Genomic DNA, 12,546 nt, shown 5'->3' with positions numbered 1-12,546 from the left:
TTCCTCCCTTGGTGATGGCGTGAGGCACAGGACTTGGGTCCTGACACTAAACTTTCATGCTTTCCAGTTCTCTGAGACCCTAAAGCTTGGCAGGGGTGGTGGGGTCTCAGACAACCTCACTGCTGCCTGCAGGTCTCTCTGGAGCTGGACCAAGCTCTTGCCTCCTGATTGAAAGAACCTGGCCTCACAGAGCCAATTCTGTGAGGCTCACGTGAATAAATGGCATTCCTGTCTCCCTTTTAGCCTTAAAATATTATTGGTGTCTTTGTCATTTGGCCCAGGTATCAGGAAGTAGAAAGGGAGCCCATGGAGTCCGTGAATCCGGATTTATAACGTGCTCCGCGTCTGGTAGGGCCCTTGTGGTCATTCCTCTTCTTTAGATGCAAAGGGAAAAGTGCTTTGGTGATGATGCTGTTTTCATGGGAAGCATACGTGGGAAATTGCTTAGTGCTAATAATCAAACTTTGTCTGTAAAAAAAACTTGGTATCAAGTCCTGTGACGTTCGGATGTTAGACGCTCCAGGCTGACTCAGATTTGGGAAAATGTCTTTGCCGAGATGGAGATCTGGACTGTGTGAATTTGGATGGAACCAAAAAGCTCCAAACTCTGGCATTTTGAATATGTTGCCAACAAAACTTACCTTAACTCTTGGGGCGGGAGGAGGGAAAATGAAAACAATATGAAGGTCTGTTTATCATCTGTTTTTAAAAATATTATCACTGATGAAGGAAAACATGGATTTGATTCCTGCCAAAGATAAAGCGATAGGTGAATCATTAAAGGGAAAACCTTCCAGGAGAAGGGCGGTTTTTCCTTTCCTAAACTCTGAATCTTTGTAAAACGATTTTGTCTGGGGGCCTCAGTACCGAGAGCCGGCCGCCGAGTTGATGGGGTGAGCCCGTGGCTGACGCGCTCAGGGGCCGGCTCTCCTGGCTTCCGTGTTTGGCGGGGAGATCTCACGCCGGCCCACCTGCTTTAGATTGGGGTCAGCGAGCCTTTTCTGGAGAGAGTCAGACAGTAGATTATTTTAGGCTGTGAGGTCCATACTTACCCCTGCTGTTATCAGGCACAAGCAGCCCCAGACACTACACAAAGTTGTGGGTTTGGCTGGGTGCTGGTAACACTTTATTTAGGGACATTGAAATTTGAATTTCATATAACTTCCATGTGCTATCGAGTATTATTTTTCTTTTTCAGCCATTTAAAGAGGTAGAATCCCTTCGTAGCTAGGGGCTCTGTGGAACAGACGGTGGGCTAGATGTGGCCCCCAGGGTGTAGTTTGCCAACCCTGACTTTAGATCACTCTCTCTCTGGCTAAGTGATTGTGGACCAGGAAATGGGGGGGCCTGAAACACAGTCTCTTTGCTCAAGAATTGACCATGCGCTCGTTAACTGACGCCGCACCATTTTACTGAGCATCTGCTAGGGGCCAGGGTCTGTGTTAGCTGCTGAGGTTACAGGTGAGCAAAATACCTTTCTCCCAGAACTCACAGTCCCGTGGGGAACAAACATTAGAGAATCCCACAAATCAATACAAAATCACAGCTGAGCTGAGTATGGTGAAGGAAAGCACGTAGCACCTGAAGAACGTGAGTTGGGCCCCTGACCTGGTCCGGGGCTGGGGGGAGGTGATGGTGGAGTGGGTCTAATAGCAGGAGTCAACAGGCTGCTTCTCAGAACTTGCTACAATTGGGGTCACCTGGAGAGCTCTTCAATCAGAGGTGCTGGGGGTGGGGCCTAGGCGTCCGGAGTTTATAAGCCCAGCTGCTTCCAACGTTGGTGCCCCAAGGATGAGAAGCAGAGAGCGATGGGAGGCTGGGGAGCGTCTTCCAGCCCAGTGGCGCAGCCCGCGCAGGACCCCGTGGGGGAAGGAGCAGGCACCCCGAGGAGGAGGAAAGAGAAGGTGGGTGCGGGTTAGGGGAGGTGAGAAAGCGGGGGCCGTCTGACAGGGTCTTGCGTCCTCCTGCCTCTCCCTGCAGCATGGACGGAATGGAGAGAATTCGACTCCCCAGCAGGCGGCTGGGTGACAGGCACCCCTGTGGCCGTGGCACCCCGGGCAGCCACGGGACAGGTGGGCTGAGTCTGCAGTGAGCCTGCGGGGCTCCCGCTGCGGGGTGCGTGTTAGAAGCAGGGAGCAGGCGTTGCCCCTGGGAAGGGACCGGGTCTGGGGGAGGGGGCAGGGGTGTGGGCTCACCACCCGCTCATCTCCCTTAAACTCTTAACTGTATTACCTCTAATGGACGCACAGGGGTAAGGGGAGATGTGAGAGTGTTTGCCAACAGGCTCCTGGGGTGCATATCTCTTGGAGCGATTGTTTCTGTCCTGCACTTGCTGAGAAAATGCCTTTTCTTACTGGGGTGAAGTCGAGCTCTAGGTCAGCCTCTGTCGGTCCCGAATTTGTCCTGGAGGTGGGACAGCAGGGTTCCTGCTGGGTTGATCCGTGGCCCCGGGAGTTGAACCGCCCCCTCCCCCTTCAGAGATGGCCCCCGGCTTGGATTCAGGAATCATCCTCATCGCCACCACCTGCGCCCAGCTCGGCTGGCCGGCTTTGTAGCCAGGAGCGCCCCCCTGTGGTTGGCTGCCCCCTATCCCGCACTGAGCCTGGACTTCACACCCAGGGGGCACCTGGGGGGCTGAGCGAGCCTCCGACACTGACCGAGGGGCGCAGAGAGGCCCCCCACAGGCTGGGGCCACAGACCCTCCCAGAGCTGCCTGCAGTTCTTAGCAGCCTCAGGAACTCACACTTGAACGTCCTAGGCCAGGCCAAACCCAGGAAGGTCCTCTGCCCTGCACAGGTGTGCACACGCGTGCACATGGACACGCCCCTGGGTCAGCCCCCTGGAGTCTGCCCACAAAGCGTCAGGAGCCGACTGCGTGAGCCGGCTGTGGACGGGCCTGCAGGAGAGAGCCTGCACGTCCCGGAGGTGAGCCTGTGTCCAGGGCATGGGTTTGCCCTCCCCGCTCTCGGAGGGGTTGTTATTTTGTGATACTGTGAACACATGCGTTTTCTGAACCCCTCTGACCTATCCTTGGTTCCTGAAGGTCTGGGAATCTGCCGGATCGCGGAAGGACCCTAGTATGGTTAGGAGTCGTGTGAGATGCGGCCAGGTCTGCATGAGGGACCGGGAGCTGACCTTTTCCTCTCACTCCGTCTTCACAGCTTTGACCAGCGACACATCTGTGACAGGCGAGGGCAGGCTGGTGTCCCAGCCCCTGCACCAGGTCCCTGGCCCACATACGATGAGTGAGGACAGGAGCTGGCCCATTTCTCTGTCCAGACGCCGTGTGTGCCCTGAGTGACTTTACTCCATCCTCCTCAATGTGTCTGCTTGACTTTGTCTTAATAGTTTAAGGACTTTCATTCTCTTATCACTGGATATAAGGAGGAGGTGGCTGTTACCGCGGTGCTGTGTTCCGTGACCTGAAAGACACGAGGTCCCTGTCCTCGGGGCAGTTGGCAGTGACGAGTCAAGTCTGTCTGGCTTCTGTGTGGCAGGAGCGCCAGGGGCTGTGTGTGTGTGTGTGCGTGCAGGCGTTTGCGTGCGGGGTACGTGTGCATACAGGTGTGTGCGTGCGTGTGCATGAAGGCGTGTGCGTGCGGGGTGCGTGTTTGCTTGGGGCATGTCCCCTCTCAGCGTGGCTGCTCTGCGTATAACCCAGCCTCTGGCCCCGGCTCCCCTCTGCCGCCTTTGGAAGCGCCTGGCCGGGAGGGAGCGCCCACAGTATAGTGAGAGGAGCAGGGGACCAGCTGCCCACAGCTCCCCCCGCCCCGCCTGCCAGCATTGCTTAGCAACGACCCTGCCGCCCAGGCTATTTTGAGAACTGTGACTTTTCACTGAACATGATTATGAGCCGGAGCTCTGAGCACAGCCCAGAAAAGTCCTGCAAGTCCGCTAAGACGTAAAAGTAGGTGGAGGAATCCCGGGGCTGTGCGTCCGGGTGCAGCCTTTGCTGAGCCCGGGTGGAGGGTGGGGACCTTTGGGTCTCGCAGTTTCAGTGTTCTGACCATTTCGTTGATGATGATGGAGATGCCGTTACTATTAACAACGGGGATCGTCACCAGCAGCAAATGACCCGCCGCTCCTAAGATTCGGTGTCACCATCTGTAAAGGGTGGGTGGTAGCCACACCTAACGGGGCGGGGAGCTGTGACATTCAGGTGAGATGGTGCCAGCAGAGTGCGTGCTGCGTCTCTAGCTGTGCACAGCCTCAGTCAGTGCTGGCTGTCACCTCTGTCACCAGCGGCCAAGTAAGCTGGTAGCAGAGACTGTCACAGCTGTGTTTCAAGTATGAGTAAACCAGTCATGAGAGAGGGTCCAGGAAGCTGTAGTTTTGAGCTTGGTGACCTCTCACTGTGTCCACTGGGTGGCTTCTCTTGGCTTGTGTCTTGGTGTTCTCCTGGGTGGAGGTTGGTTGGCTGCTGGTCAGATCTGGCCCAGGGTCTGTTTTCTTAAAGCCCCCTTGAGCTAAGAATGGTTTTAAACTTAAAGGACTTTTGTAAAAAATAAACAACAAAGATGAATATGGACCATGGATTTGTGGCATATGGCCCAGAAAGTCTAAAGTACAAATACTGGCCATCCGCTTCTTTCTAGGGAAGGGTAGCCGGTCCCTGGTCTAGACCCACCCCCCAGGCCAGGTGACATGGCTGCGTAGATGGCATCTTCCGAGACCCAAGTCTCTAGACTCTCGCCGTTCTGCTCTCCCCGCTAGGGGGCGTGCAGCAGACGGTAGATGGTGAACAGTGATTACAAGTGCACGTCCCCTGCAGGGTCACGTCACAGGCCTGGCCTGAGTCCTGGGCGTGGGGAGGGCCCTGTTGATACCACGTGGGCCGAGGGGCCCAGGCCGAGTGGCCAGACCATCACCCTTGTCATCGTCCTCCTTCTCCCCTTTGTGAGGGTAATGACAAGCACATGCGTGGTGTTTGCTTCATGCCAGATGCGTTATGGACGTTCACTCACTGAATTCTCACTCTGACTCTGCGAAGCCAGGAGTATTAGCCCCATTTTATAGAAGAGGAAATTGAGGCCTGGAGACGTTTGCTGCCTGGGCACAAGAAACCCCATGTGCTGTGGTGTGGGTTGGGTAGAGAGGGTGACCTTATACCTTTTGTCCCACCTGGGCACTTTGAGGAGTGGAAGGGACACGCTACCTGACAGCAGGGAGGAGCCAGGACTGACTTAAGCAACGGACCCCCGGCTCTGAAATAAATCTCTCCTCTCCTGCTGCCTCCAAACAAGGCTGGTTCCCCCACGCTGCTGCCTCCCAGCCGTGTGGACGTGTGCAGCCTACGCTGACACGCTGCACTGCGGCGGCCTGGGTGACCTGGCCGTGGGGCCTAGGGGTGAGCCGGGGGCTTTGTGGGTGCTGCATGAACTGGGCTGTGAGCTGTGTCTCCAAAGGCTGAGTACGATCGGCTGGCTGAGCCTCCCTGCCTGGACCTGCCACTCTGGTTGTGTGATCTGGACCAGTTGTTATGCTCTTGAGCGCCTGGCCCCACAGCACTAAGATATGACCCAAGGTGATCAACCAGTCAAAGGCCAGACCCTCAAAGGCTCCAGCCACTGAGCCCCAGCAAGGGGAGGGCCGGGTCCTCCTTTCAGCCCTACTAGGAGCCTGGTGTCCTCCGTTCTGAGATGCCACCTGCCTAGACCAAGGACTCCCTGATTCCCGCCTCAGCCCTTGGCTGTGCCTTTGTTGGACTGGCAGTGCCACGTGTGGCCAGCTGTGTGGCCGCCCACAGTTTGAGCCACCTGGGGGGTAAGGATTGTCTTGTTAATCTCCGCCTTTACACCGTTGGCACAATGCTGGACCCAGTAAACGAGAAGCATTTGTGTGACGGGGGACTCATGGTAGGATGGTGGGTGCTGAGGTGAAAGGTAATTTGTAGCCTCGATAGTAACAACCCAGCACCTCTGGGATGGGCAGCAGTTAGGGCTTGTCATCACCTGTCTGGGTGGCCTTGGCTGGCAGGATGGGGGTGCCTTGGCTCGGCTCCCCTCCCCTGCCATCTCTCATCCCCAGCAGGCTGGCTGGGCCTGTCCTCAGGGGGAGGTCCGGGTACAGGAGAGATGTGTAGGAATGGGCAGGTACTTTTAAAGTCGCTGCTGCTTCACACCTGCTCACTTCCCATTGGCCGAAGCCACAAGGCAGAGGCCGAGGGTCGGGGGCACCACAAAGGCGAGGACATGGGTGGGGGCATTGTCGAAGTAAGAGCGCGCAGGCTGGAAGTGGTGCGGCCAGAGGCCAGCGGGTGTTGTGACGCTCGGTGCTGCCTTAGGAAGGCTCTGGAAAGGGATCCCCAGGGTGTGCAAGAGCGTGCAGGGTACCACACCAGGCCTGGGATAGCGGACTTCCCAGGAAGTCACTTCGCGCGTGAATGAAAGCAGGTAGGAAGGGAGTCAGGCTCAGCTGACAGCTGAATTTCCTTGCAGACGCTGAGAGCAAGGTGTGCAGCCCCGACGGAGATCCCCGAGTTGCACAGAGTGAACCTTCCACTCCCAAGCAGGAGCCGCTGACCTCGGCGGAAGCCCAGCTGGGGAGCCCTTTGGCCACTGGGACGGACCAGGCTTCCCTGGATGAGACGCTGTCCTCGGACACCCCTTCAGACGATGCAGGTATTGATTGGACCCTGGGCTTGAGCTGCTCCCAGGAGGCCATCCGCCTGGGTGGCGACTGAGGTCCCCAGCCCGAGCTGGGCAGCAGCCGTGGTAGAAGACCGTCCTCAGAGGCGCAGCCGTGCTCTGAGCCCTGCCACGCTCCACCACGTGGTTGAGTTTAAATGTTTGCTGGGTGTTTCTCCAGCATCTTCCCAAGTCCGGCAGAGCAGTGGATGAAGGTGCTTCCACATGGTCACAGGTCCCTTACCATCCACCCTCCTCCCGGGGTGTCTTTGCTTGTTCCCTCCGAACTTCTGAGCGGGAAAATTCTCTCCAAAGAAGCCGATGTCTGGGAGCATCTTAGCTACCCCAAGGCAGTAGGGCAGGATGGAGAAAAGAATGGCCTGTATCGGGTTATCTGCAGGGTGGGAGGAGCCCAGGGCAGCGTCTGCCACGTTGAGTGATTCTTGGTGGGAGCCGTGGTGGTGGTTCTTGTGATTTCAGTTGAATAGACCAGGGCAGTTGTCAGGTATGGGGAAGGGGAGGAGAGAGGGAGTGAGGGAGGGATGGAGAGGAGGAAAAGCACAAACCCACCACAGAAACTGTGTGCTGTGAAGTCTCTACCCCCTGCTCGCTCTGACCTGTTAGCAGTGTTTTCATAGAAACCTTCCAGGCAACCTGGCCGTCAGGCAGGAGGCCTGCTCCCTCGTAGAACTGCAGCTGTAAACATTGCCAGGCCCGGCGTGGCGGCTGCGACGTGTCCTGCGTCCCCACGGTGTTGGGCTGAGAAATTCGGGCGTGTGCACGGGCCTCTTTGGCCGGGGCCTCTCTGGCTGGCTCTTTGGTTTCAGAGCCGGGGGTTGAGGGGGGCACCTGTGCTCCGCTGCTGCTTCCCCAGACACCACTCACACCTGCACTTTCCCCTGCTGCCCCGGCCACAGCATCCCTCTGGCCTTCGCGGGCACCTGTCGAGAGGCATGCCTTACTGTCCCTGGGGATGGCTGTCCCTTTCCAGTTTCACCCCAGCTTGGAGACACGATAGGAATTTGGGGTCTGAAGGGCTGTGGCCCTTGGGACAGTCCTGGCCTCTCCTGCAGAGACCCTTTTGTCACCGCCGTGTCCCTGTGTCCCCCACCATCTGACTTCAGTCGGGCCAGCGGTTGGCGGGATTCTGATGGCCAGCTGAAGCGTTGCCTTCCGCCTGGAGTCCTAGCAGCCCAGCACTGCCCTTGACCGCGGAGCCTCCCTTCCGCGGGCCGCTGCACCCCGCCTCCCACTGGCGCCCCTCCCTGGCAGACTGTCTGCTCCCATCGGCGCCCCCTCTAACCTCAGGTGCTTTCTGTCCACGCTCTTGATTTGGGGATGGATTCTTGAGACCAGAGTTGGTTTGTTGAGATCACAGATCTGCATGAAGGACTTTTCTCCTGGTGAGACGTGCTGTTGGGTCTGGGGTTGTGATGATAATGTGTCTGGGTCGCTCCTCCTGGGTGGGTGTGAGCAGGTGAGCAAACCTGGTGACCCCTGGGCTGAGTCCCTGCAGGGCTCTGGAGCCTGGGACAGCCCAGCTGGGGTAGAGGTATGAGTAGAACTTGTCCGGCCAGAGAGTGAGGGAGAGAGCGTCCTGGCGGGCAGAGGGACCCTTGCAAGGACTGAGAACAGGGTCAGCTGCTTTCTCTGTAAAGGGCCGGCTGTAAATCTCATTGGCTTTGTGGCTAGGAAGGTCTCACCTCTGCCAGGTGAGGATGTGCAAAAGGAAAAGGAATGGCTGGGTGCCAGCAAGCTTTATTTGCAAACAGCCCACGGGCTGGACTTTGGTTGCTGTGGGTGGCCTGGGAGTAGGAAAGACCACAGGACTTTGGCAGAGCTGTAGGTAGATGTGGTCAGAGCCGGGATAGGCTGGAGAGAGAGAGGGCTGGGCCGGGCAGCCCTTCCCCGAGGGCAGCCCTTCCCCGAGGGCGGTTGGTTGGAGCCACAGTGGGGTTTGCACTGTAGGAGAAGCCCTGGGCCTCTGGTCAGTGTGTAGTCTGTGGTGATGGGAGGCAGCTCCATCCCTCACCGGGCCTCTTCCTTCGCTCTGGCCCCAGAGAGGTCCTGAGCCCCTGGGGTGGGAGAGATGATGTTATCTGGTGGCACGTGTACACAACTTGAAAACATTTTAGTAGTAATGTTCATTTTCATTAATTAGAGCAAGTGGTATGGGTTTCTCATTCAGGGTAGTGATAGCTTCTTAATAAATAAATTGAAATTAAAAGCATGGCTTCACTTAGAGTAAAATACAGCAGACAAAAATATGGAAAAGTACAGGGCCATGTCCAATCTCCAAAGCAGGGCCGATTCATTCCTTTGGGCTGTGGTCAGTGTATTAGCAGCTACTGACCTTTATCATAATGCTGATGACAACAGGGGCCATCACGCTCGGCCTCTTGTGTGCAGGACGCTGTTCTAAGCGCTGTCATGTATATTGGCTCATGTGACCCCCAGGTGATTGATTGATGCTGTTTGCCCCCTTTTACTCATGGAAAGGAGGTACCCAGGTTAAGTAACTCATCCAAGGGTATAGAATTAGGGAATTGAGAGCAACGTCTTTGACATCAGGTTGACCTGGGTTTGAGATGTGACCGGGTGCCTCACCAAGCTGTGTGACCATGGACAAGTCACTCAACCTCTCTGAACCTGAGTCATCAACTATAAATGGAGATAATGTTGCACTTCTCAGGGTTGCTAAAATTAAACCACTTAGCTCAGTCGTCACTCACACTGAGCGCTCAGAAAGTGTTTGCTGCTGCTCCCAGGGATTGTCCTGTCTTTATCATCATCATCACTTTGTCATTGTCATGGAAAAGCAGCCCTTGGAGGGAGGGTGATGCATTAAAGCCTGGTATTGGGTTGCCTGCAAATGCCCCACAGAGGCCCTGCGTCTAAAAGCACGTGTGGGTGGGGATGTGGGTGCACCTGCACTTTGCTATTGAGCGGGGGATCCCCCCCACCCCCCACCGGAGTCTCTTGCAGCCCTGCAGGCCTGGAATCCTCCACCAAGAACACTGACCAGGGCTGCGGCTCCTGGTCTCTACCGAGAGGACTGGCCTTGAGCAAAGCCCCTTCGGTGAGGGAGTGGATTGTAATCTAACTCAGACACCTTAAACTCATTCCTTCAAACACTGCCTAGGCTTAAAAATCGGGAGCATTCATGAAAAATCCACACGTGCAGCTATAGCTGCTTTTCAACAATCAAAGTCCGCGCCCACTGGGCCCGTGTTCCCACGCAGCTGCGGTCTCTGGGAGCTGAGAAGAGGTTATCTCCTTTGCGGGGGCGGGGGCGGGGTGCTCACCTCTCAGCTCCTGCTTGGGCCCTTGGGTGTATGAGTTTGTGATCCCTTCCATGAAGGTGAAGAGCCTGGTCTTGGGAATCGACCCCTGTGCTGCGCTGGGGGCGATGCCTCTCCTTGGCCAGGTGGTGACACCTGGATTGGGGCTGCTGCTTCTGTGTGCCCCAAACCGTGGGGTAGGGCTGGGGGCATGGGGGTTATAGCCAAGGATTGCAGATATCTCAGGAAGGAAACACTGTCAAAGATTCTGACCGTGGTTTTCTTTGATCCTCAGTTTGGGTTTAGTGATTTGGGTTGACTTTGGACTTTCGTGTTTGGGGTGATTCCTGGTTTTGTTTGGGTCATGCTGTGTCAGCCACAGAGCATCCCCTAAACAAAGCCCAGGAGAACCCCTTGTTTCAATGTTAAGTGGGACAGTTCAGTGTTTCTGTCGTGCAGGGGCTGAGCTCTGGCGTGCCCAACAGTGCGCTAATTAAAAGGAAAAGTGGCACTCAGCATGTTCTGTGTGTGCTATATTATCTTAGCCCCATTTTTTGTTTTTGCTTTTAGATTAGAAAGCAGTGGCCCAGAGAGGTTAAGTCACTTGCCCGAGGCCACAGAGCACATAAGTGGTAAAGCTGGGGGTTGATCCAGAGAACATGCCAGGTGTCACTGGGGTTCTGTGAAACTGACCACGGCAGCTGTCCCCCCAGCCCTCTAGGTTCCTCCTCTCAGGCTGGTCTCAGAATGTCTCCAGTGGGTGATAACTGGGTATAAATCAAGCCCACCACCCAGCAGCACGCCCCAGGCAAAAGGGCCTCGGCTGGGAGCTCAGTTGGTGAGAAGCGCCCTCTGCTGGTCAGGGCTGGACAGGGACAGCCCCGATGGAGGGATCCAGATGCGGGGAACATGCAAAGCTGATGTCGGCGTGTACATTTAAAAAAAAAATTTTTTTGGATATAACACTTGAGACTTTAACAGATGTTAACGTTTCAGTTTTGAGAAGATTACTTAATACAGTGGTAGCTGCACACTCACGTGAGATGTGCAGAAAGATGTAGATTGGCAAAGGAGGCGCTGAGACGCCGGTTTCCTAGACCGAGGATCCCTCAGACGGGTCAGGGTGTGAGGGGGGTCAGTGTGGAGAGACATCGGAGGAGGGTGTTTGGGGTGAGTTCCTGGTGTGTTGGGTCCCGGGGCCCTCAGAGCAGAGGGTGAGGGACCCGCTGCATCTTGGGCTAGTGGCGGGGGGGACCTCCCTGGGGCTGTTAGAATCTTCCTCTGCGACCTCTCTGGCTGAAGGGCTGTGACCACTGACTCACTCCCAGAAGTCCAGAGCTGCCCTGTCCACTAGCTGCGTGGCTATTTCAATGAATTAAAACCAAAGAAAATAAATCCATCTCCCCCGTTGCACCAGCCACTTGTCAGCTGCTCGCTGTAGCAGACAAGGAGACGTTTCTGTCATCTGAGAAAGGTCTACTGGGTGGCACTGAGGGTGAGGGGTGGCCACACGTCCACTTGGGTGCACAGCCAAGGGAGTTTGCTGTTCGGGTCGCCAGCCCTTCCAGAGTTTTCTGCACCAACAGAGACCTTATAACCTGCAAAGCCAAAGCCCTTTACAGAGAAAGCTTGCTGACCCTCATTTAGAGAATGGGTTTGGGGTGCCATGGGCGGAAGGGAAGGAGCTTGAAGGTCATTGCTGAGGTTCAGGCAGAGGCTGTGGCAGCTGACACTGGGAGGACAATATTTCCGAGACATATTTTGGAAGCAGAGTGCCCAGGATGTATTCGTGAATTAGATGCGAGGGGTGGGCATGAGATGGAGAGGACAGGAGAGGGATTGAGCATTGTGTCCAGTCTGGCTGGACAGCTTGGGGGGTAGGGGGAGCGTGTACTGAGTCTGGTGAAGGTGGGGCTCTGTCTTGGTCAGTGCCATGTCCACAGCTCCTAGGGCCCCATAACTGTTCAAGGACACTTGTGGGATGGATGGATGGATGGATGGATGAGTGAGAGAGAAGAGGGACTGGGGAGGGGTTTCTCCTGGGAAATCAAGAGATGGGTTTGCGCGTGATTCATTTTGACTATTTGACCTCCAGATGGAGGTGTCAATGTGGCCGATGATGGATGAGTCTGGAGCTCCGAGAAAGGGTCAAGGGGGTTGACAGAGATGAGATGGATTTGAAGCCAGAGGACTGGAGGAGAGAATTAGGTGAGAGAGTGGGTTAATGGGGAAGAGGACCAAGGGCTGGGTCCTGGGGCAGCCCAGGGGGAGCCTGAGAGGGGCTGAGCAGCTGTAGCCAGAGCGGCAGGAGGGAAGCAGGGGACGAGGTGTCCAGGACCGCAGGGGAGGGTGCAGGGATAGACATGACAGGACTGTGCTGAGACAGAGCCGGGGGGACCCGCTCTGGCCAAGCGGGTGTGGGGACCCTGACCCAGGGCCGTCTCCTTGTTAACCCTTCTCTCGGCAGCCCTCCCAAGGGGACCCATGGAGCCCAGTTCAAACACGCCCACCCTGTCCAGACTCCCAGGTCCATGCAGGGAGACCAAGGCCAAGAGGGAGTTTCCATGATGGCAGCGCCCGGGAGAGTATGTCACAGCTGTGGGTCTCACCACAGGCCTCCCTCGCCAAGAGACACCACA

The 12,546-nt window shown here is 56.2% G+C and overlaps 1 protein-coding gene across 4 annotated transcripts in view; it reads left to right on the top strand.

Moving 5' to 3' along the window:
• Positions 1-12,546, top strand: part of PHACTR3 (phosphatase and actin regulator 3) — a 235,141-nt gene that overhangs the window by 142,409 nt on the left and 80,186 nt on the right. For all 4 annotated transcript variants that reach the window (XM_060032635.1, XM_060032634.1, XM_060032637.1 and 1 more), the window contains exon 4: positions 6,438-6,620. In XM_060032635.1, the coding sequence (XP_059888618.1) occupies positions 6,438-6,620 (183 nt within the window). The remainder of the gene's footprint in view (positions 1-6,437; positions 6,621-12,546) is intronic.

The sequence above is a fragment of the Delphinus delphis genome, chromosome 15 (genome assembly GCF_949987515.2).
Source record: "Delphinus delphis chromosome 15, mDelDel1.2, whole genome shotgun sequence".
NCBI classification, from domain to species: domain Eukaryota; kingdom Metazoa; phylum Chordata; class Mammalia; order Artiodactyla; family Delphinidae; genus Delphinus; species Delphinus delphis.
Note: the sequence above shows the minus strand (reverse complement) of the source record. Positions and strands in the feature narration are given on the sequence as shown.